The sequence below is a fragment of the Cladophialophora psammophila genome (genome assembly GCF_000585535.1).
Source record: "Cladophialophora psammophila CBS 110553 chromosome Unknown aczJe-supercont1.9, whole genome shotgun sequence".
Classification (NCBI taxonomy): domain Eukaryota; kingdom Fungi; phylum Ascomycota; class Eurotiomycetes; order Chaetothyriales; family Herpotrichiellaceae; genus Cladophialophora; species Cladophialophora psammophila.
In genome coordinates this window covers 1,090,078-1,113,318 of record NW_006912930.1, presented here as the reverse complement: position 1 = coordinate 1,113,318, position 23,241 = coordinate 1,090,078, and the positions used below count along the sequence as shown (strand labels likewise).

Sequence of the window (23,241 nt, the reverse complement as noted above, 5' to 3'; positions counted from 1 at the left end):
GCGGGGCCTATCTCCCTGTTCCCTCGTGGCTCCCATGTCTATCTGTGCATGCCCCACCCCTGTCGTCTATCCTGCAAGATTCCAGCCTTGGAGATTGAAGATTTTCCAGACCATGAGCTGAAGAGCTATATAGATCTCTGTTTGGCCTCCCGCTTTTGCAGGAGATTCTCAATCCTTCAGTCCTCGCATCTCTCAGTGCACTGGTTCCTTGACTTTGAAACATCCCAACTGCAAGATGGTCAACTTCTCCGCAGAACGCTTCTCGCCGAAGCGCCTGTCGCCCAAGCGCATCAAGGCCAAGATCGAGCCTCAGCTGCACTGGCAAGTGCCCATGGAAAAGGGCGTTTACCAAGACTCTCGCTGGTCTAACCCAGATCTTGACCCTATCACACCCGAGAATCGTAAGTGCCTCCTCTCGCTAGAATGCGGCAGTCCCTGCTCAGAGGCTCCCTCCATGTCGGTCCTGGCTAACAGATACTTGCAGGTACTTGGGGTGCTTTGGTATGTGCCTTGCCACCGACTTCCCAAGAGATGTCAGACCTACAGGACTGACTTCTCTCTTCCACAGGACTATTGGGCGTACTGGACTAGTGATATGCTTGCGCCTCCATTGGCATCCACAGTGTCATCTGTCATGAGCTTGGGTTTTACGGCTCGCGAGACGGTGAGTACCTTGAACCTGCCCAGGGTGGGAGGAGCGTAATGCCAAAGCTCTGCCCTTCAGAAGATGGCTTCCTAACGCTGACGACCACATATTAGATCCCGATTGTCTTCTGCGGCTTCGCGTTATGCTCGGGAGCATTGACCCTTACAGGAAAGATGGGTGCTCGATACAGCATTCCGTTTCCAGTGCTCGTCCGCTCCATGTTCGGAATGTATGGAAGTTATCCGGTCATCGTTCTTCGATCGTTCGTGGCTGCCATGTGGAGTAAGCCTCCCTTTGATATCCTGACAGAGGGGTTTTGCACCCTCAAGCCAAAACCCTCTGCGCGTGGTTTTTTTGCGGGTATGGGCGCCAAGCTGACATTGCTGGACAGCGGCAATTCTATGTGTCCAGGCAGGCGACTTTCTCAACAACTGTCTCACGGCGATCTGGCCAAGCTTCGCCAATTTCCCCAATCACTTGCCTGAGAGTGCTGGAATCACTTCAGCCGGGCTTCTTTGCTTTGTGAGTATAACCACTTCCTTCGTCCGACAACCGGACTGACAAACTTCTAGTTCATCTACTGGATCTTTCAGACGATTCTTGCCTGCATGCCCATCAAGAAGCTCCGGATCCTCTTCCTGATCAAGGGCATCGTTGTCCCACCGACCTTCCTCGCCCTGTTCTTGTGGGCCGCCATCGTCACAAAGGGAGGCGGGCCACTTGTGACCGGGCATGCCAAAATGACTTCGACATACATGAACACGGCATATTCCTCTCTCACCGGCTTGAACGCAATCATCGGCCTCTTCAGCTCCATGGCGGTCAACTTCCCGGATTTCAGTCGATTCTCCAAGAACAATCTGAAAGGATACAACCAATTCTTTGCATTGCCCGTCATTGGAACGCTGGGGGCCCTGACTCCCATCTTCGTCACCTCGGCCCACAGCTATCTGTGGGGAGAATTCCAGTGGTACATGCCTGCTGTTATTGCCAAATTCGACTCCCGTGCCGCCAAGTTCTTCACGGCATTCAGCTTCATGTTGGCCACGATCGGTAACCAGATCGCGGCGGGAACGTATCCGTTTTCCAACGATAGTAAGCCTCCCCTGGACTTGCTTTTAAACTCAATCAGTGAGAGCTAACCTGGTGCGCTAGTCTCTGGTCTGTGCCCGAAGTACATCAACATCTTCCGCGCCACTTTGATCATCTCCGTCTTCTGTGTCGTGTCGAACCCATGGCAGATCATCAGAAACGCCTCCGGACTGTTGGCCTTCTTGTCCGGCTACAGCATGTTCATGGGGGCCATTTGCGGGACAATGTGCTGCCACTACTACCTTATCGTAAACAAGAAGCTCAACATCCACGAGATGTACAACGGCCACGGCATCTACCGATACTCCAAAATCGGTATCAACTGGAGGGCATATACGTCTTTCTTCGTCGCGGTCGCACCGTTGCTGCCGGGTTTCTGCAAGAGTATCGACGCCAACCTCAACGTCGGAGGTGCTTGGAAGATCTATACCTTCTCCTGCATATATGGCTTTACCGTCTCAGGCCTGGTTTACTACCTCGTCTGCACTTACGTCTCGGGCGTAGGCGCTGCGAAGATCGATGAGGCAGTGTATCCACCATCTAAGTCGCAGGCAACAGACGTGGAAGTCGGAGTTGCGCCATCAGAGGAAGATTCAATCGAGGAGAAAGCCGGTGTTGCGGTGTCGATCGGAGCAAAGGAGTTTGGCCCTCAGTAGATAAGGAGTAGCTGACGATACGGCTGGATTTGGTCAGGAGCGATGTGCAGAGTATTTAGCGTCTCTTATTCGCGGATGATGTCGAGGCGGGGGTTACAGGAACACAATACCCAGATATTATGCCCGTGAGGTTTTCCTAAGCCTTTGAAATACCATAGGTACCAACCAAGATAGTCAATCCCCTTCCAAGGAAAAACCAGTCACATCTCGAGGTTAGATGGCAGACCAAAGGCACAGGCCTTGCTGCCCCAATCTCATCGGTAATATTCCTTGGTGGTCCGCTTCACTACTTCAGTATCATACTCCGAGTAGCTGTCGCGGTCGTCATCACGGCGATGATGGCGGTGGTGTCGTCTTTTGGAATGGCTCCTCTGTGGAGGATACGGGCGTTGTTCGTCTTCGTACTCATATTGCCGCATCGTCTCCTCGGTGTAGGTTCGTCGCTCTTCGTCGTATTCATCGTGCTCATGTAGCCTTGGGTCGCTCCTCTGGGGACCGTACCTTCCTCGGGAGCGGCTTCGGCTTCTGTTGCGGCGAGTATAACCAGCCGCATAGACTTCATCCTCGTATTCCCCATTGCCAACAAGGTATCGGCCAGTCAAATGTGCCTCAGCGCCTGGCCTTTCATGCCTGCTTTCACTGGCATCGTGGTGACTGATTTGATCTCTGTAGAATCCCACACTGTGTTCGCTCCGTCGTTCCACGAGCGACGGCGGCGAGTTATTTCGGCCGCGCATCGCACTCCTCAGTCGTTTTGGTGGAGCAATCTCGTCGACGTAAGCCTCCGACGTGCGACCTCGGCGGTTGTAGCGGGAGTCATCGTCGACTTCTTCAGTAACTTGGACATCCTTGTACCGCACATCTCTCACTGTTCGGTCATGAACCCCAGCTCGAGTAGTCTCGTACGTGAGCACATCATCCACCCTCTTTGAAGCCGTTGGTGGTAGATCGCCGTATCTCGAACGCGGAGGTCGATCATAACCCCTCGAGTCGACATCAACGACGTAGTCGCGAGAACGTCCACCGCCAAGATCGACAACATAAGTTCCATCTTCTCTCCGTTCGGGTCGAAGAATTTCATACTCGTATCGGCCATGATCGCGGGGTCGATCAACCACCACAGCCTTGGAACGTTTGACATATGCTTCGGAGTTTCTGTCCCGGCCGATTTCATAAGTGGTCTTAGTTGCGCTGGAAGACGGTGGCAATTGGGTCCGTGTGTCACTGGTTCTGGACCTCCTGTCAATCTCTATGCGATCATCACGATAATCGCGGGAGTACGACTTTTCCATGCGGTACTCGTCATCGTGGTCGTAATCGTGGTCCCGCCTCGGCTTTCGGGATGGGATTCGCTCATCGTACTCGTCTCTGGCTCGACTTGAGTAGACGACCTTGTAGGAGCGGTCGTCTTCCCGCGTAGACATGGCTGCTAGTCTTGCTGAGATAGGATGGATTTCAATGGGTAGATTCGATCACAGCAATAGAATTTATCAAGCTGAAAAAGTTTTGTTTGGACAGCGCATCAGTCAGGCTAGCGGGATTGCTTTTTCCTCCCCGGTCGTCCCCCCAACAGGCGAGGAATCTGAATGGCTCAAAGTTCAGCTCCAGCTGGGCACCGACTGGGCGACGGGTGTCTTGACTGGTGGGACAATGTGACTGAGGTGACTGAGGTGACTGCGTTCTGCTGCTGACGTCATCAGCTGGTGGTCTGAGAACACTTCGTGCCTAGGTGAGAACCTGGTCGACCTGTTGCCCTGTTTGTGCGCCGATCAAGCAGGCTTTATACGGGCTCCGAGGAGGGGATTGAATGCCAGATCGTGTCAGCGGTGTGTATGGAATCAGGTTGACGCTTAGACGTGGGCGCTTTTCCCATAATCGATATTGCTCGGAGTAACAGAAATCATAGCAACAATAATGGCGGTCGGTCAATCCTTGGGGCACCAGTTGTGTTGTGGAGGAACAGCGGATAAACGGAGTCTTGGTTACTGCGGCAATCAATCTCAAACATCCGACACAGCCTCCTGGTACCAATCTATCTCCAGGCAGCCAAAGTCCTTATGAGGGCTTTCTTGATTTTACACAGGTCCCTGCAAAATTCTCTAGTCGACGTAGGTAGGAATGCAATGTTTACGCTTTGATTTGGCCACCAGCGCTTGTCCAACGTCCCCCCAACATGTGGCGTCCTCCGAAACACAATGTCGAAGGCCCACGTGGTTGCTATCATGTTCTTTTACAGAATGGTCAGAGAATGGATACGTCGCCAGCCTTCTACCGTCACGGCTTCATCCTGCTCCAAAGGGTCCGCACCAGATTCTCGGGGGTAATGGTGCATAAGCTTAAGCATGCATGGATGGCGGCCTTCTGCATGACAAGCCTCAAGTCACTCGACGAAACCACGGTCAAGGTGAATCCCACATCGTAGGTTTCCGAGCATACTCGCACGGCTTCAAACTGCCATTAGAGTTCCTTCGGGACTGGTGCTTTCTAATGTACCAGTTACTTGGTAGCTTCTCTCTACGAAGGCAAAACCATGCAAGGCTGATGCTGCTTGACAGTTCTCACTCCGGTCTAACGAGGATGCCCCGTTGGTTGCATCATAGGAGCTCCACATGTTCCCTTGTCAATGTGCCCGCTTAGCAGCTGCATTCACTGTTGAGGAATTGAGTGTACGTGAGTAGACACGGGCAAGCCTGGGTGTAGGCGTTGGCAGTCGGCGAGCGAAATGGTTGTTCGGGAACCAAGACAGTAGTGGTGTTGGGCCTGTGAACCCACCGGGTACGTTCACAGTCATCTCCCAAGAAGCAAGTGCACTTTTACACAAGGCAGCTAGAACAGAGTTTCAGTCTCATCGTGTTGGAGTGGAATGTCTATGAAGAGAAAGGTATCCTTAATCCCAGGCAGTGAGGCCTGGCGCCTTCGACCAAACGACGCCCTGCTCAAATGTCAACATGTCCAGCCGCCCTCTGACGCCAATGGGTAATGAGCCGCATGTTGCCCTCATTTATGGCAGTGCCCTAGATAGTGGTATGGTATCCAGGCTTGCAGGCTATATATTAGCGACACACCATACCCCACGACGACCGCGGCATATGTATATCCGTCGATCGCCACCCTTTAGCAGGGACCCTTGATCATGGCCGATCGACGCTCAAGAAAGTATCCATTGGCGGCGCCAGCGGCTTTGCTATCCCGCTCGCCCGTTAGTAAGTCGGATAACAACTCCGCGACTTTCTCAAAAGACGTACCCAGTACTGGGTTGATCATGCCCGGTTGGTTTTGGTTTAACATGCGGCCAGCATAGATAGTCTGGCTATCTGTTGCAGACCCTTCCTCGAGAGAAGCCCACAAATGGAGAGCTGCACTTTTCTTCAGACCACCCGGCATAACCCACGCGCCGCAAAGGATTGTGTCCTCTGGCACGAGCTGAGATGCGACTTCTGCTCGGCGCGTATGCTATTGGCGATAAAAAGACCACACCTGTTAATTAGAGCCATCAACTTCCGATCCGAGGCGTTGGAGACATCAAGACACCCGGTGAAACAGTGGATGGCCTTTAGGTGCGTTTGGGCAGCCGTAAGGTCCTGGAGGTACCAGTTCGTGACACAGTGCAGGAGCATTTCCTGCAGGATCTGTCGGTCGGTCAATGTTCTCGTGTTTGGATCAGCAAGCTGCTCCCGCAGCCGTTGCAGAGACGGTTGCATGTACTTGGTTGCCTTTATCTCGAACTCCTCGCGTCGACTGGGCATATCGGCCCCCATTCTCGCGGCTGTGCATGCAAGCATGGCATATCCGTGAATTCCTCCCACGATCCGTCTTGAGAAGTTTGAAAAATCTTCGGAAGAGACGATCTGCGTGAAGAGATCTTGGCTGTGTGAATGGACCGGGGCGTGTGGCTCTGGGCTCAAACATAGGGAGTTGAAATATTGCAGTAGTTCCTCGACTTCGGGCGACTTCCCCGGAGAAGTGGCCCGAGGAGAGGGAGAGCTTGCTGACCGGATTCCAGGCTCGGGCTCACTAGGCCTGGCCAATGCACGGTCCTTGGGCGTTTGTGGCATTTCACTTCGCAATGGTGGGGTTGATCTCGGTGAACGGTGTCTGTGGCCGACGGGTTGCTTTCGAGGCGATGGAGGCGTTGGGCCTCCTACTAACTCGGTGGTGTCTTCAACTCTGAACATGTGCAGCTGCTTGTTCTTCTGGTTGCGGCATGACTGGACGTGGCTTAGGATAGCCGAGGCGTCTTTTCCATGGCATCTGGACAGAGACGCAGACGCCCTGTCCTTGTTCACAAATAGGTAAACCATCGGATGTCCACTCTTGGACATGTCGATTGAGGGCGACACACGCGTGGATTTTTGGAAGGGGATCTGGAGGTCCGGTGAGAAGAGATAGAGTCGCAATCATCTGGAGGAGGAAGGAAAGCTGGGACATTGTAGACTTATTATTACCATGCCTCGTGGTTGACGTCGGACTGTGTGCCAGTTCTTCCATTTGAGCCTCTGTTTTCCCGGCCAGATCGATTTGAATCTGCTGCATCGGATTAGCGAAGTCGAATGTTGCGCTGCTGTCTCGAATTCAGAAGGTGTGACCCTCGAAATCATTGGGCGAGAAAGCTTGGATGCCCGCCGAAAACACTGTCGAGGTGGGCGATCGTTGATGCGGCGAGGCGGATAGAAAATCCTAATGGGTCACGCCTCAGGAACCGGGGAAACAAACAGGGCACGGGAGACGGCGAGCAATGCCAACAGCGATTGCAGTGTGTTTCTTCGATCGACATAGATTAAAAGGTCAGAATTGGACGAAATGGCGGGTGGTACGACTTGCTTTCCCTCTCGGAGACAAGGCCAACAAGGGCTGGTGGTCCACGGCGGTCCTTGGTGGTCCATGGCACCAAGCATCCGTCATCGCTCGATTGGCGACATATTATATTGGAACCGTTTCGTCGCTTTCTTCGAGGGGGGCCCTTTTATCCTTAAAAGTTATCCCTCTTTGGTCTTCGCTTCTATCTATTACATCGCTGGTTGTCTTCTCAATGTCTAGCTGACTAACAGACACCGGGTGACATGCCCATGGGCCTCGGAAGAACACCACAGCATCGAAGATCAGGAAAATCCCCAGCAGTCAAGCTGCCCCGTACCTATCATATGTACATGTGGCCCCAAGCTTCGAGATGAACCCGAGCCACCAGAGCAGCCCTTGAAGCTCCGCTCCCCCTATCCGCCAGCCAAGATGAGCAGCCTTGAAAAGTTCTTTGGGCCCATCCAGCAGTCAAGTAGTCTGAAGTGAGGGCCGACGCTTCGGAACTATTGTCCGAGATCTGCCTCGAGCTCGCGAAGCTGTTCTTGTATTTCATGTCCGTTGCTGACAGACGTCGATGTCGCTCGATGCACTTCCAACGTCCACGTGTGTTCTGCACAGTCAGGTCGAAGATATATCACAATACTCGCTAAGCATGAAGCCTCTAATCGACAGCGCGCCTCGCGTAGAGACGCATGCCTGAACCACCTGTGCACCTCCCGCTGCTTTCGCCTGTCTCGACGCGGCATAGCTGCCCTTTGTCATGTCTCATCTTGCTCCACGTCCCCCTCCTTTGGCGGCATCGCTCGACACCAGGGATCGGCCATGCATGCTTAGTGAAGAGGTGGCCACTGACCTGTTGCTGTGCTGATATCCGAGAGTTCTGTAATTCTCAGTGAGACGTGACCTCTCTCTGTACTCTTGCGCGATGTTGGTTGCCATTGCGTGACTTCTGCTCTGCCACCAGACCAACCCGCAACTGAATGCCTTTCTTAGCCGCACTGCTGCATGATACGATTCGTCATGATTGTTGATCCATTTTGACTCCACTGGACCAGGAGACATTGGTCCGTGAAGTGGAGGGTCCATACCTGGACCACATGGTAATGGTATATGACGCCCTCTTTCCGTGGGATTGCGCCGACAAAGCTATTATCCACAAAAAATAGATGACCTTTGCGACTTACTGCTGCATGGATATTGGCAGACCTTATGAGACGCGGAGGCTGCGGACTGCGACCACTCATATGAGTGCCGTTTCATATGAATCGAGCACCTACTATCCGGCTAAATTGACAATTGCAACAGCCGGGCAATTTGACTGCACACCAGGTGGACAGCTTGGCCTGACCCTGGAGCAAAATGGTTCTCATTTCATGTTTTGACTGCGAAGTCAACTCTGTCGAACTGAGACTGTTCAGGTATAGATCTATCAGATTCTTGAAGGTTTATATTGCGCACGTGGCCATATTCGTATCTCATGCAGAGGACTGTTGCCTTGCTCAGTACCTAGAGACCGTAGAGAAGCAACTCCTCACGCTTCTGTTGACAGTCTGGTATCAATAGGTGTACCTACTACTTTTAGGAATGGTCACTGAAGGACCAGGTGCCTTTACACTCGACCAAGAGCCCACGTCCAGCCGCCGCGGTGGCTAACTGTATGTCTGATTCGAGAGCCATGTTATGCTTCAGCAGCGGACGTGACCAGATACATGAACTTCTCGCCATGATGGCAGCAGGTCCAGTTTGAGTTCTGATATTGGGCTGGGACATCGAGATCTCTTCACCTTGTTGGCTTCAAGACTTCAGATCCCTTGCCATTCCGGCCTGGCAGGACGAGCAAGAACCATGTATTTCTGGTCTTGCCTTCTGCTGCCAATGTGATCGCTGGTGAGTTTCTTGCTCTTCACATACCATTGTGAAAGGCACGTTTTAATGCAGCTCAAGACGCCTTTCAGAGACGCTCTCCACAGATTCGTGGCTGACGACTACCGAATTTGACCAAGGTCATACGAGTTATTACTCGGGCACGTAGTGGTATGACAATGCAATTCATCTTCAAGGATTTGAAGAGGGACACTCACCTGTGACGGGATGAACCAAGGCGTTGCTTTAGGATAAGTGCGTTCCTATTTCAACTAGGTGACAGTGTTCGTCAAATGTTGGACATTACCTTGTGCTTCAGCGGCTCTCGATATCATCTGTCTGTCAGCGAAGACTTAAAGAAGGGCTCTTGTACCTCGTACATGCGGCCCTTCAGGACGGCACGAATGCAATTTCATCCTAGATTTCTTTTTCCAAGGTGGCAGCAGCAGAATGGTATTTGATGTGTTCCCAACTTTCTCGACAATCATTACTCCATAGAGGGGAGGGGCGAAGTCAGTCGGAGCTGGGGTTCGGCTGCTCGTAATAACTCGTAGCCTTAGGCGTCGGTGGGCGTTAACCCCCAGAGACAGCGCCTAAAGCACTGCATTCAGGGGCAAGCCATCAGACGAGCCTCTAATCGATATCATCGATTCCTCTTGGGCGAAGATCACCAACTAAAAATGTCACAGAGGCTTACCTCTTGCGGCTATCGGGCTCGTTAGAGTATGTCAACCAAGGTCAGGTTTGCGCCTATCACTGCACGCACACGGCCAAATTCAACTGACGATCCTATGCAAACATGGCACTGCGCCGTAATGATTGGGTCTCCAGCGTGGCGCAGACGCGGGAACCCGACACTTCCGAGCTTCTTGGGCGGCTGACACTGGCTTGCGCCGGCCGGGCAAACGAAGGCAACAAGGCAACATGGAGTGAGAGTGAAATGAGACTGTGAGACTAGTACTTGAGAGCTTCATCCCCGCTCATGGGCAACCAGTTGTGTGAGTCCAAAGCAACATCCCCTACCTCGCGCTCTTCGACATGAATCCAGACCAATCTACGCACCAGTTGGTTTCCTCAGAATGCCCTTTTTCTTCAGTGATGCCTGCAAGCGCCGCCGATATGCTGAACCTCCAGCTGCGCATCTTCCGGTCGGTCCTCCAAACCCCCCGCTCTATGCTCTGAATACCTCTGCCGCCATCTACGGAGAGCCACAGCCTCAATGGACACCGCAGCCTGCGACGCACTTCACGCCAGCCTCGTATCCTTATATGACCTCGACCATCTCTCTACCGCCGGGTCAGAGCATCCAGCCAGAATACAGAACGATGCCTTTGCGACCTCAGCATACATGGTCACATCCCTCATCCAACTATGTGGACGTTGGCCCTCCGAGAGCTCCCATGCCTATTGAGTTGCAAGACAGGATTGACGACAAGTTAGGCAATGTCATATCGCTCATTGATGAAGATGCATTTTCAGGGTCAGAAAAAGAGCTGATGATCACCGTGGGAGAGTACCCCTCCCCAGAATTTGCAGAGACACAGACAACGGATCGGGATTTGACGCGGGCACTTGGAGGCGTTGAGAAGATGCAACCGAGACAGAGGAAACACCCACAACAGAAGCAGACGAACGTCTTCTCTAAACTTGACCTGTACATGAACTCTCGACTGCCCGTGTCTCTGCAACCATTTCGAGTCTACATCCCAACATGGCCGCTCCTGTGTCTCGCGGCACAATACTCAAACAGCGCATACACCTCTCCCCAATCCTGCTCAGAACGCAAGGACTTTGTCTCGGCAGATGGCCGCCTAGGCACAAAGGCCATGGTGATCAAGTCGATCCCGTGCGATGACAAGAAGACCATCGTCTTCGCCATCCGTGGAACAAGTTTGTTCAGTGTGCGCGATTGGGGCGTCAACTTTGATACCGAACCCGTGTCGCCGGTCGGATTTCTGGACGACCAGGGGAATCTCTGCCACTCGGGTTTTCTGCGAGTCGCAAGAGCCATGATCAAGCCAATTGCAGCTCGACTTCGTCACTTATTGGAGGAGAACCCATCTCGATCTAGCTGCTCCCTTCTCATCACGGGCCATTCTGCCGGCGGAGCCGTAGCGAGCCTATTATACGCCCACATGCTGGCCGAGACCGTTCAATCCGAACTCAACATCCTCACGGGCTGTTTTAAGAGAGTCCATTGTGTCACGTTCGGAGCTCCCCCTGTCACTCTCTTGCCGCTACAAAAGCCCGAAACTGCTGATGGACGATTACGCAAATGCCTGTTCCACTCATTTCTGAACGAGGGCGATCCCGTTGTACGCGCGGAGAAGGCATACGTAAAGAGCCTGGTTGACCTCCTTTCGCGACCAATCCCATCCTTGCTGCCGTCCGACCAACCGAAGCCGTACTCAGTATCGACGCTGACGGCGCTTGGGGCGTCTATGTCGAGACTCGACCTCTCACTCACACCCGCGCCGAAGAAACCTAAACCCCCGAAATCCAAACATCCGTCCATCCCACTGAGGAAGTTATGGTGGGACGTCCCCGCTGCGACATTGTCGAATGCAGGTCGTCTCGTGGTACTCCGTGTGCCGGACCGCCCTGGTGCGAAGGAGGCGGACGTGACTGCCTCTCTGGTCAAAGATGAGCAGCTCCGACAAGTCGTCTTTGGCGATCCCCTCGTCCATTCGATGGACCTTTACGCGAAGAGGATCGAGACTCTCGCGGTCCGAGCGGTCACGGGTCGGGGCGGAGCGTGTTGAAATAGCCTTGCGCGGAATTGAAATGGAAAAAGGAGCAGGAATTCGTCCGTCATCTTCTTCTGCGTGTCTAGTATCATGTACTATTCCTCCCCCCTTTTTTTTATTTTTCTGGATTCTTGTTCGAAGAACGCCACTGTTCTATTGGAATATCATGTAATATAACGATGTCACGTCGCGACGAAGTACCTTGTAAGTAAGGGAGGAAAACGTAATTCCACACCATGCCGTGTAATATCATATATACACACACACACATATCTATATGATGTACACTATTCATTCATCCGTTTACTCTTATATTTGCCTGAGCACTCTTCCTCTTCCTCTTCCTTTTCCTTTTCCTCTAATGAATCGCTCGATCGATTCCCGGACATACAAATAACGAATCAGGCGGACCAGATAAACAGACAGATGGCGGTGCCGAGTCTCATAGCCTACATAGATACTTGACTTCCACGCCACCCTTGTAACAAAGTATAGCATGTGATAGCACGGCATAGCATAGTCTGGCATAGTATAGTATGGCATAGCATAGCATAGCATAGCATAGCGTCCAAAATCCGCCTCCCCGATGCCGAGTTCGAATTCGGGAATCTCTCGACCAGATTGGCGCGTTGCTGCCGGATTGGTCAAGGCTGGGAGGCTGGAGGGTGGATGGAATGATTCTCAATGTCCCATGCTACATAACTGCGGATATACATGTGTGCACACCCATTCGTGTTACCATATTGCCTGCGTATTACGTTCATCCTGACCGAAATCCCGCCTCTCAGAATCTGCGCTGCTGAACCTCGTATTTTTCCTACCCTGCCTTGCCTTGCCTTGCCTTTCCCTGTCTCGCCTTTCCCTGCCCTGGCCTGCAGTAGTCTAGCCTCGCGTCACACAGAAAGCACGTACCACTCTACATGCAGTGCATCTTTACAGATACGTCCTTTTTTTCTCTCTCCAGAGTTGGGGCCACTGAGGCGCAAAGGACGCCGATCTGGGATGGCAGAATCCTGATTTGCTACCCGAGGCGATCGACGCTCACAATTCTCTCAACTCACACACATTGAAGATGGACTGGGCCCGAGAGAGTAAATGCAATGCTGCCCAACGCCTTGACCCTTTTTTTTTTTTTTTTCTTTTCGTTTTTCTCCCCCAATGCCCTTTGGCCCCATTTTCCCGCGTGGTTTGCGGAAAACGAATGTGATGAATGTGCTGATGAACATTTCTCCAGCCTTCCCAGGATCTTTGCTGCGAGATACCGGAAAGGATGGTCGTCATGATCTCGCCCCTTCGGCATCCAGCCTCCCGAACATGGACCACGACGGGCGGAGATCGAGAGCGAGAGACATGAATTCAGCCGCATGCATCCTCACGATTTTGGCTGTCCGCCACTTCAGAAAACATTGCAACGCTGCAACTTTTACACTCCGACGAACTTTTTCTTCCGAGCCCCAGGCGCACCCCAATTCGCAGTTCGGGGATTCCGGTTCAAAAGTCGGGTTCTGTATTGTTGGAGCGATGTCGGCGTCGGTTTTGACAAGACATCTTGTTTATGAAGAGACTTTCGAGGGAGCGGACGGGCCCGAGGAGCAGGGGTCTTGGGGATTGACGTTTCCACCGAAACATCCTTGATTGTTTTATTGCGAGTGGACCCATCAGCCGGATCCGTTGCGCCCAAGCCTAGAAATGCACCGGCCGTGTTTGCTGGGACTTCTGGCGTCCCTTGTGCTTGACTTTCCGACGCAGGGACTATGGCGATGGCTCCAGTGGTTACTTCTGGTTCAGTCACTCCTTGTGATGGCGGAGTTGGTGCCTCTACATTCGTACGAAGAGGAACGTCGAAAACCACAGGCGGCTCCTGAGACAGGGGAGTTAGGTTGTTCACCGTTTGTAGATTTTGCTCTTCCAGACTCAACTCTTGGGTGGGTGGCGGAGATGGCGTCTCTAAGCTCGTGATAAGAGGGCGATCGGAAACCACGCTCGACTCTTGAGACTGGGGGGCTGAAAAGTTCACCACATGGAGATCTTGCTCTTCTAGGTTCTCCTCTTGGGCGAGTTGTGGAGATGGTGCCTCTAAGTTCGCAACGGAGAGGCCATCGGAAACCACAATCAGCTCGTGAGATAAGGGGAGTTGGGTGTGTGCCGCATATAGATCTTCCTCTTCTACATTCGGCTCTTGGGCAGGTGGTGAGTGGTTGGATGTAAAAACCTCTCCAAATGGCGGCTGCAAGGACGGTAACTGAGTGCTGGTGTCGACATTTTCAAAGTCTACGTCAACATTTTCAGAGCTTATGTCGACGCTTTCGGGGCCTGTGTCGGCATTTTGGGGGGCCTGGGGCTCTGTTTCATTTTTGTCTGGGTTTGCTGTGGAATGGGCGGGTGCAGAGCTCTCGCATCTTCCTAGTTCTCTGGCGACCACTGTCATGTCCGAAAGATCATCCTTATTGGCAATGAGTTTGCCTGGGACGGGTTTCGGTGCTTGGTCATTCTCATTTGTTCTTGGTGCTGTTGAGATCACTCCCGTATCCAGAGAATCATCTTTACTGGCGATTAGGTTGCCTGAGACGAGTGTTGGTGCCGGGACCTCGATTGTTCTTGGTGTTGTAGTGATCACCGTCGTGTTCAGAAGATCTTTGACAGAATTTGAGAAGCGTCTCGGCACTGGCGTTATCATAGTAGAAGCCTGTGCGCGGCCCATATCCTCCATTACAGTCCAGCCTTGACAATTGGCATGCTGGAAGGAAGGATTTGACATCCCCAAGGCTCGTCGAGCAGCCGGGGCGCCGCAGAACACTACGGGGGCGCCATCATCTCCACCACGTTCATCAGCCGCATTCATAGAGACGGCATCGGCACGCTGGTTCATAGAGATTTCAGCTTCGGGTATCGTGTCCTTACGGTCTTCGCTACCGAATTGCCTTCGTTTCCTGACACATGCCCATCCGGAGGGTGGTGAGGCCGGGCGCTTCGGGCTGGCTGCAGGTGTAGCCTGTCCTTCTCGAACATGCTGGGACATTCTTTGCAGGGCCCTTCGATCCACAGGTTGCGTAGTTGCGGCTTCATTCTTGAGGAAGATATGCTCGGGCAGGCCTTGGGGGCCCGACTGGTGGGTAGGTGCGAAGGCTGCTGGCTGGCGATGCGAGATCCATTGTCGCGCTTCATTGTTGGGAAAAGTATGCTCGAGCACGCCTTGAGGGCCTGGCTGGTAGGTAGGTCCAAAGATTGCTGGCTGAGGCTGCGAGATCCATTGTTTCAGTTGCCTGCCTCCAGAGCGTAACTCCTCTCGAGGCGGATCAGAGGTCCCTGCAGCATGATCTTGTGAGTGATTGAGGATGAGGTTGAAAAATCCAGTTTGAGGTGTAGGGGCCTTTTTCTCACAGGCGAGCGGGCTCATGGAAGGGGTTCTAGAATTCTTGGATGGCAACATTGCGGCTGTGGGAAAGGATGCTGCACCCATTGCTGCAGGTAGAGGAATGTACTCTGCCATCCTGGAACCTGGTTGCCACCATTGTAATGGAAAACATAACTGGCAGAATTGGAGCTCCAAGAAAGAAAAAAAAAAGGAGCGTGTGTGAAAAGAGGATGGGAATTTGGTGTCACACAGAATACGAGGAGTCGGTGAATAGTGCCTTGAGTGCCTAATACAGAATGTACCTCTTGGTATGTACCTCGAATTGTTCAGTGAATGTCGAGGTTGACTTGATCTTATCTTATCTCTATCACGTACATATATATGTAGGTACATATGTACAGTACATCCATGCTAGCCTCTCTCTTCCTCTTCCCGGCTTTGTTGCTCACGATATTGTTCAGTGTCTGTTTGCTCCATCAAGAAACATGACATCCCGCCCGCCAAAGAAGACGGCTTCGGCACATTGTCCGCGGATCCAGGTACTGACCCTCACCAAATGCCATCGGTGTAACTCCCGCATCATGCAAAAGGCGGCAGAGGAACGTCTTTCTCCAATTTGTTGGCTGACAAAAGGCGGGGCATCCGTCCTCGTTGGCCCATGTGTACAAACACAACTCCCGCATGGATACCATCCTCTACTGCTCTCAGGCGGCAGCACATCCTCTCCTTGCTCGTGGTCGTCACCAACAACTTCTGAATCGAATCCCAGCGCAGCATCATGGCCTCAGTAGCCAAAGTCAAGTCCCTAGATCATCTCGTCCTGACGGTCAAGGACATTGACGCCACCATCAAATTCTACCAGGATGTCTGTGGGATGCAGCACACCTCATTCCCTGCGGCCACCGATCCCAGCATCACCCGGCACGCTCTGAACTTTGGCAACCAGAAAATCAACCTACACCAAACTGGAAAAGAATTTGAACCCAAAGCGGAGCGCGTCCAGCCAGGGAGCGGTGACTTGTGCTTTCTGGTGGAGGACGATGTGGTCGGGGTCCTGGATCGGCTCAAGGAGAAAGGGATCAGTGTGCTTGAAGGTGGTAACGTGGTTGAGAGGACTGGAGCCCAGGGGAAGCTGCGGAGCGTCTATCTCAGAGATCCTGATGGTAATTTGATCGAGTAAGTGTGGGCACACGCAACAAACAACCTTAGCCTTCTTCGAAGTCCAAGAATTCGGATTTCTGAGCCCTGGGCTGATCATCGTCCCCAATGGGCTGTTCCAGACTGTCGAACTTGATCTAAATTGTCGAGGTGGTGGAAGCGAGGAGGTATGGTATTGACCATTGCAAGGACGGGTAGGCATGCCGCCATTAGGTCGAGGTTCTCACCAACCTCCTGGAAAGAAACCATATTCGATTTGATGCCCCGATTTTTCTTGGGCAAAGTTCAGAACTCACCCGCCTCGCATTTAGCTGAACTGTCATGACGTCGTTACTCATTCGTTCAGCGTTCCCGCCACGTGAAGCATCGTCTTGAACGCTAAGGCCATTGTCCGGCTGCTGGTCGACGAAACGAGCCGTGATAGCGGTTTAGCAAACCTTCCCCTCTCGAAAGGTTGGCATGATGGAGAGCAATGAGCTAGGTGGCGAGGTTTATGATGTAGCCGGAGGGCGGCTGAGGAGGGGCGGGAGAACCGAGCCCACACACGACTACCGCAGAAGACGTGACTGGGATAAAACAAGTCCGACCAGGCCTGGCGCCCTGGATACGAGAACCGGAACAGTGACCGCCGCAAGACGAGGGTTGTCATGAAGAGCCGAGACTTGGTTCTCGGGACACTTGATGCCTAACCTATGTCGCGCAGCTGCGTCGAGCGTCAACACTATAGCTCAGATGGACTCGTGCATACCAGCTTGTGTGGGATATTCAGCCTATTCAAGAATTGTCGTCGTCCTACTTGAACGTTGCCGTGTTACTCGCCACTTGGTGCGCATGAGGATACGTAATACCTCGTACACCTGCAGGCTTTGATTCGAAATAGGTTAAAGCTCTGCTGGTAAATGGGTTACTGTAAAAGAGCCCTGGAAGTCTGGCCAGTCGGAACGCATCTGATTTGCCCATGCCTCAGGTTTGCATTTGATAACTTCAGGGCTTTCGAGACCTTTAGGTGGCGTCCAATTAGTGTTGATGGTGTTGAAGCCCAAAAGAGTTGATCATTTGGCTAGTACACCCAGCGGGGAGAGCCGGGATACATAGATGACCGAGTTATTGAACTGCGCCCGCAATTTTGCATCTGGGGGACTCGGCCCCTAACCTGTTTGGTGAGGATCAAAATTGGGGTCTCTGGCCCGTCGCCGGCCAAGGATCTTGTGTCTGGAAACGATAACCGAGATCACGGCACCGCACATCTCTTTTTGTGTTCATTCAAGGTCTCCAAGAGAGTGGCAGAAGTATCGACGCTCGTGCCATCATCCTTCATGATTGTCCCTCGGGAAAGTTGGTCGCTTGGTTCACCTTTGGATGTCGTTGGTCCTTGGCAGCAATGGATCAACAGAGGCCAGCAGAGGCCAGGGGTTGTTGTTCCCAAGTTGCTAAAACCCGGTCGTCCGTACTCGGTACTTTTCCCTAGTATGCAGTATGCAGTGCAGTGCTTAGGGCACCAACATGTGGTCCTACTTAGCTTTGCACTCAGCGCTTAGATCTTCCGGGTGGTTGGCCCGTGGTGTCTTCCCCAGAAGCTCGTCTTTTTCTTACCCTTGGAGCAAGGTTCTCTACCACCGGAAAGTGTAAGTATTCATCCATGGGAAGACATGGGAGTATGTTCCAGCAATCAAAAGGTCCGAATATAGGAGCGGCTCCAAGGCGGGAAGCGTTGGGTCATGGCTTGAACCTTGGTCTTCAACTCCGCCAATTGTCGCGTTGGCTGCGTTGGGACTCGATTATTCCGTCCATAGTGCCCTTGTTTGCACGTCAGTGGGATCGGTCGTGATTGGGATATGACCATGTTGAGCCGTGCATGGGTTCCTGCAGGTTGCAGCGACATCAATTCACGCTGGTGATGAACCTTGCCCTAGTCAACCTGGGTGTCTAGGTCTGTCAGTCAATTACCACCCCATCGCCTTTGCGGAGCCGAAACTTGCGAGCCGCCCGTTCTGGGGCTTGGGGATGATGCTGGTGAGGATGGTGAGAATGCCATCCATACATTAGCGGGACTCCTCCAGCGCCTCCTCTCTCAGTTCCTCCCAAGTTATTGTCATTGTGTTGAAAACAACCCCCCGGCCATGGTTCAAGGAGGATCCTTGTCCAGTGTGCTTTGGGAACCGATCTTCCACGCGTGCTGCCCGGCAGTCCGTTTATAATGAGGCCGGGAGGGAGTGGGCGACGAGCGCTCGTCTGCTGGAGACCAACTAATAAGTTAGTAAATATCACCGAGGGGTGGATGACGTGCCTGCCAATGCGTCCAAGGTTGTATGGTTTCATACAGCTCCTTCAACGGGTTTCGGTTTCGGGTCGGGGCAGCGTGCTACACCACCCAGCAGTGAGAGGGCGTGCCAGTGTTTCGCAGCTAGAGCGATCAGAGCTAGAAGGTCTGTTGGGCAGCTGATGGAGCATTGAGGGACCTGAGCACCGAGGAGGGAGGAGGGAGGAGAGTGAGAGCTGGTGGTGATGGCGGTCACTGCTGATGGGGCAGTGAATGGTTTGTCACTCGCCCTCCAACTTCGGGATTCGGGATGACAGCTCCCACCTAGCCATGTACCTACCGACCGACCGACCTACCTTGTACCATTCTACCAAGGTACATACCATTTCACCAATCTTATCCCATCGCTCGTCTTAGTCGCTTTCCTGTATCGAGCAGTTCCCCCCAGTACCTCGCAGATGGTCCGTCCTCGATGCTCTCGCTCCCTCGACTCGTTCTCTTTTCTTCCCAGTTCATTGTTCCTCCGGTAAACTCCCATCGCTCTCCTCTCCTCGCTGCCCTCTCACCTTTCGTATCACGATGCATGCTTCCAATCCCCCCTTGGCCTTAGTTCGCAGGTCGCTTGGGGCTGGCGTGGGTTTACTCCTCCCTCTAGTGTCGTCGACCTCCACTTGGCAACCTTTTTTGATCAACAAACCCTTCAACGCTGTTGGCGTGCTCGCCTAAACTAACCCTTCCACGCAGCCCGCCCCCATGCACCATGCCGAAAGCTACAGGTTCATTCTTGGATTCACCAGAGAAATCCAAGTTTCGGAACTGCGGACAGCGGACAGCGGACAACTCTTTACATTTTGGGACTTTTGGTTTTTCGGTCTTGGAGGCCGATCGGTCGTGCTCCTTCTCGCACGTCCCAACCTAATAACCAGCCGATCACCCTTTCAACGCGGCCATGCGAGAATCTCTCCATCCATCTATTCCAATAATCCATGTGTTGCCGTCGTCATGTGTGATGATGGTGACGGTGATGGCTTTTCAGCTAGCCTCTTCACATGTGGACGCCGTCGAGGATGTAGGCGGCATGATACCACATCCACATGACAAGGAGCTCTCGTATAACCCTGGCATCCCCGACAAATCTGCGACTGGCCACACTCTCTCTGTGTGCCCGCCTTGAGCCCTGAGAGGCGGGGGTTCACCACGGACCACTGCAACTGCGCAAAGCAAGGCCCGGCGGTGCTGGTGCTGGTGCTGGTGCTGGCATCTTCGCAAACCCGCTACTGCACAAACCGTCAAACTTCTTTTTCGCCCACCGTCCAGAATCCGCGCGAAGTCCGACGACCCTGTCTTGCCCTGTCCAAGCCTGTCCTCCTGTTCCATTTTCCCATGTTCTCCCTCCCTTCCGAATCTCGGTGCTCGCTCGCTCGCTCTCTTCCCACACCCCTCCTCTTCCCCACGGCTATCTGTCGACTGCTCCAGTGCTCCTGCTATTCCCCATCTTGCCCATCGTCTAGCGACATCACCTCCCAGGATGTAATGTCGTGGCGCACCGTCCCCCCGGTCGCCAATTGCGCCAGCTGAGCCCTCGCTAAATGCCATCCGCGATGCCAAGGGGTGGTGCTCGACAAGATTTTCGGTCCAGAAGTCGATCGAGGTTGACCAGCTGCCCTCTACGGTCCTCTGCGGCCCTCTGGTATTTAAAGAGGCAACGCATCGAGCGACATTGCCGTCGCCATTCGCGCCAGCCTTCTCTCCAGGTACCATGACTCCAGCGGCACATGGTTCGTCGTCTTCAGTCTGTGTGCTCAGTGGACCACGGCATCCTCCCTCGTTCTCCCTGACCACGGATGCATTTGCACCAGAGGCTATGTACACCTATCCATCCCCGATACCACCTCCAGGCAGTCTTGACCGTCAACACCATCCTTCATATTTCGCAGCTCCTGTGATTTCACCTCACAGTCCAAGCAATCGGGCGCCTCCACCGTTCCCTCCTTTATACATTGCACCTTCTTCTCGTCCTGTGACAGGGCATGGTTCTGAAAACGACTCTGCTTGGTCGCCCTCATCACAGCCATCCAGATACGGTGCTCCGATCCACAGTCCAGAGACTCGCCCTTTTAGTGACAGAAGGTAATGGCGGAAGCTCTAGCGAGTCTCATCATCACTGATCATGGTCTTAGGCCATCATACGATCTTTCACCGTTTGCAACCTCATTCAATCGACTTCAGGAACCAATGGCTCAACCTGAAAGGAGGGCTTCCAGTCCAGTATCTGATGCTTTGGCTGACGATGCCCCTCCTGCGACTGTTCCAATTATGGAATCACCACCAGCCGTGCAGAACGCAGCTCTGACCGCGGCCTTGAACCCTAGCCCGCCCCTTGTCGACACTGCCCGGCGATGTCACCTGCACATCAGACAGCAACCGCGAGCCGCGCGCGCTGGACCTGATGGGAAGGATCGAAGGTAGATCCCCAGAGCTCTTGGACTTGTTCATGGCTGATCAGTCGCTCAGAGCAGTTGATCCACCACCGATCGTGCAGTTATTGATGGACGACTTTGACCCTGATAATGAGGACGATGTGGCAGAAATCAAATGCCCCTTCTGGGTTGTGTTCTGCCGGCTAGTTGGAGCAGTTGCAGTGAATTCAGACGTCAGCACGCAGTCTTACTTCACTGAAGAAGGTCAAAAGGAAGTGCAACGTCTGCTCTTGGGCACTACGGTGGCAAGTCCTACTCATACTGCTGATGACCCTGATCCCCCCACGATGCCAACCCATCCCGTAACGAGAGATGCCGTGTCGCCCCCTCATAGTCCTACGTCGAGGTTTTTGCCCACCACCGCACGAGGGAGACTACCAAGAGCGCCACACAACATTCCCGGCGCCTTCTTCATTTTCGCTGACCTCTCTCTTCGCAGAGCGGGCGAATACCGGTTGCAATTCACGCTGATGAAGATGGAGCCTCCGTTACTGAGAGTAGGCGCTACGGTGCCAGCTCATCACGTCGTTACCAGCCAAGTCTTTCGAGCTGTCAACGCAAAGGATTTCGACCAAGTCCAGCCTAGCACCAACTTGGTCAAAGGGCTCCTTGACCGAGGCGCAGGGTTCCCGCTCAAGCTGAAGAAAGGAATCAGGGAGGGACAAAGGCGAAGGAGAGCTGCGTGGGATGACTATTCCGACGACGAAGATTCGGGTGACTATGACAATGAGTGATGAAGGATGACTTTCGCCCCGGGTGTGAATGCAATGATTCCATCGGGCCCATTCGAGGTGCCAGGGGAAGCTCTCTTGGGGCGGGTCGACGATGGCATATGATGGAACGATTACTGGTGTTTTCAATACATGACCTACCTTTGGCCATTGGGTAATGAAATGCGGGCACAATTTGGATGACCAGAAGTAACAGACAAAAGTACAATGGCATTTACGAGGATGTTCACAGCGCATCCGGCGGGCAACAGGGGATCAGGCAATGGAGAGATGTGCGAGACGGGTGGCAGTTTGATTTGTCAAAGGGTGCAGACAGATTATGTAAGATGCAAGGCTTGCATGTTCTGGAGTCCTGAGCGTTTGGGTTATTATTATTGTTCTTTTTTATTTTTTTTTTCCCGACGCAAACGAGCACTGCGAGGAATTGAAGAAGCTGAGATCTAGGCGCTGGGAGGTGGAAAAGTGAGTCCCCAGCTTGTGCCACAGCCTCCGGCCGACGACCTGCAGCCGTGTGAGTGTTATTAAGGGGCAAAGGAAAGCGGAAACTCGGCACCAAGGTTTGGAAAGTCGAAGAGCCAGCCACGCGCGAAAGAAGCCGTCGGAAGGTTTCCAGACTGCTGGGTTCTGTATCTGTCAAGCATTGGACCGGCCCTACGCAGGGTGGTGATACAGGACGAGTGCGTAGTACGTTGGGTACATACGCAGGAGCTGCGGAGGCCAATCTGAGTGTGAAGTCGGTTCTAAGTACGCATGTACTCCCGTACAGTACGGAGGACTTGGTGCTGCTACACTCATGTACTACGTACATAGTTACTCGGTAAAGGATGCTTGCTTGTTGACTGGCGCTGGCTTCGCGGTCTAGATCTCGTCTAAAAGAGGAGAGCGCCGCCAGGTCTAGATGCATCCACAGTGCATTTCTTGTGTGGCTGCCTCGCTGCCCAAGGGCCGCGCCATCATTTGCACATAACCCAAGCCACTTTACCTTCTTTGCTCATCTGCGCCACCGTAGAACCTAACTAGTCAGACGTGAACCGGCAAAGGCAAGCCTCCTTGGCCTCCCCAGCACACGCCCGAGGCAGTACCCAGTGGAGGAGGGCAGTCGATCGCAAGAGCGAGGGGTTACAGGTATGGTGATGGGATGGCTTGGGGCGGAAAGAAGAGCTCGGGTTAGTGAAGGGTCCGCTGTCGACCCTAAGGGGAGACAGAGGCATGCATTCCTCGCGGAGAACCAACATTCAACATTTCTCAGAAGCAGTGAGACAGCTTTCCTAAGGCAAAGAGAAGGTGGTAAACAGGTGGTACTGGAGTAATGACTTAAATCAATAGTGCACGCCATTACAAGCAAAGGAAGAGCAAAGGAGAGAGGAGAGAGGAAAGGGGAAAAGGAGGCAGAGACAGCCGACGCCCAGTACTGGTATGCCCGAAAAGACGCCAAGCGACCAGTCTGAATCAGGCT

General features: G+C 53.2%; 7 protein-coding genes across 7 annotated transcripts; 4 read left to right on the top strand and 3 right to left on the bottom strand.

Moving 5' to 3' along the window:
* Positions 1 to 235: 235 nt before the first annotated feature.
* Positions 236 to 2,394, top strand: A1O5_06588 (uncharacterized protein; the record flags this gene model as incomplete). Its single annotated transcript, XM_007747181.1, has 7 exons — positions 236 to 401; positions 485 to 501; positions 569 to 664; positions 760 to 928; positions 1,038 to 1,168; positions 1,219 to 1,741; positions 1,802 to 2,394. 7 exons carry the CDS (start codon positions 236 to 238, stop codon positions 2,392 to 2,394), a joined length of 1,695 nt encoding a protein of 564 aa, XP_007745371.1.
* Positions 2,395 to 2,648: 254 nt separating this feature from the next.
* A1O5_06587 (uncharacterized protein) lies at positions 2,649 to 3,818 on the bottom strand (the record flags this gene model as incomplete). Its single annotated transcript, XM_007747180.1, has 1 exon — positions 2,649 to 3,818. The coding sequence occupies one exon, from the start codon at positions 3,816 to 3,818 to the stop codon at positions 2,649 to 2,651; it is 1,170 nt and encodes a 389-aa protein (XP_007745370.1).
* Positions 3,819 to 5,762: 1,944 nt separating this feature from the next.
* On the bottom strand, positions 5,763 to 6,716 carry A1O5_06586 (uncharacterized protein; the record flags this gene model as incomplete). Its single annotated transcript, XM_007747179.1, has 1 exon — positions 5,763 to 6,716. One exon carries the CDS (start codon positions 6,714 to 6,716, stop codon positions 5,763 to 5,765), a length of 954 nt encoding a protein of 317 aa, XP_007745369.1.
* A 3,417-nt stretch (positions 6,717 to 10,133) lies between these two features.
* Positions 10,134 to 11,816, top strand: A1O5_06585 (uncharacterized protein; the record flags this gene model as incomplete). Its single annotated transcript, XM_007747178.1, has 1 exon — positions 10,134 to 11,816. The coding sequence occupies one exon, from the start codon at positions 10,134 to 10,136 to the stop codon at positions 11,814 to 11,816; it is 1,683 nt and encodes a 560-aa protein (XP_007745368.1).
* Positions 11,817 to 13,224: 1,408 nt separating this feature from the next.
* Positions 13,225 to 15,261, bottom strand: A1O5_06584 (uncharacterized protein; the record flags this gene model as incomplete). The annotated part of the gene is made up of 1 exon (XM_007747177.1): positions 13,225 to 15,261. The coding sequence occupies one exon, from the start codon at positions 15,259 to 15,261 to the stop codon at positions 13,225 to 13,227; it is 2,037 nt and encodes a 678-aa protein (XP_007745367.1).
* A 673-nt stretch (positions 15,262 to 15,934) lies between these two features.
* Positions 15,935 to 16,336, top strand: A1O5_06583 (biphenyl-2,3-diol 1,2-dioxygenase; the record flags this gene model as incomplete). The annotated part of the gene is made up of 1 exon (XM_007747176.1): positions 15,935 to 16,336. The coding sequence occupies one exon, from the start codon at positions 15,935 to 15,937 to the stop codon at positions 16,334 to 16,336; it is 402 nt and encodes a 133-aa protein (XP_007745366.1).
* A 4,554-nt stretch (positions 16,337 to 20,890) lies between these two features.
* Positions 20,891 to 21,788, top strand: A1O5_06582 (uncharacterized protein; the record flags this gene model as incomplete). The annotated part of the gene is made up of 2 exons (XM_007747175.1): positions 20,891 to 21,039; positions 21,089 to 21,788. The coding sequence occupies 2 exons, from the start codon at positions 20,891 to 20,893 to the stop codon at positions 21,786 to 21,788; spliced, it is 849 nt and encodes a 282-aa protein (XP_007745365.1).
* Positions 21,789 to 23,241: the final 1,453 nt, after the last annotated feature.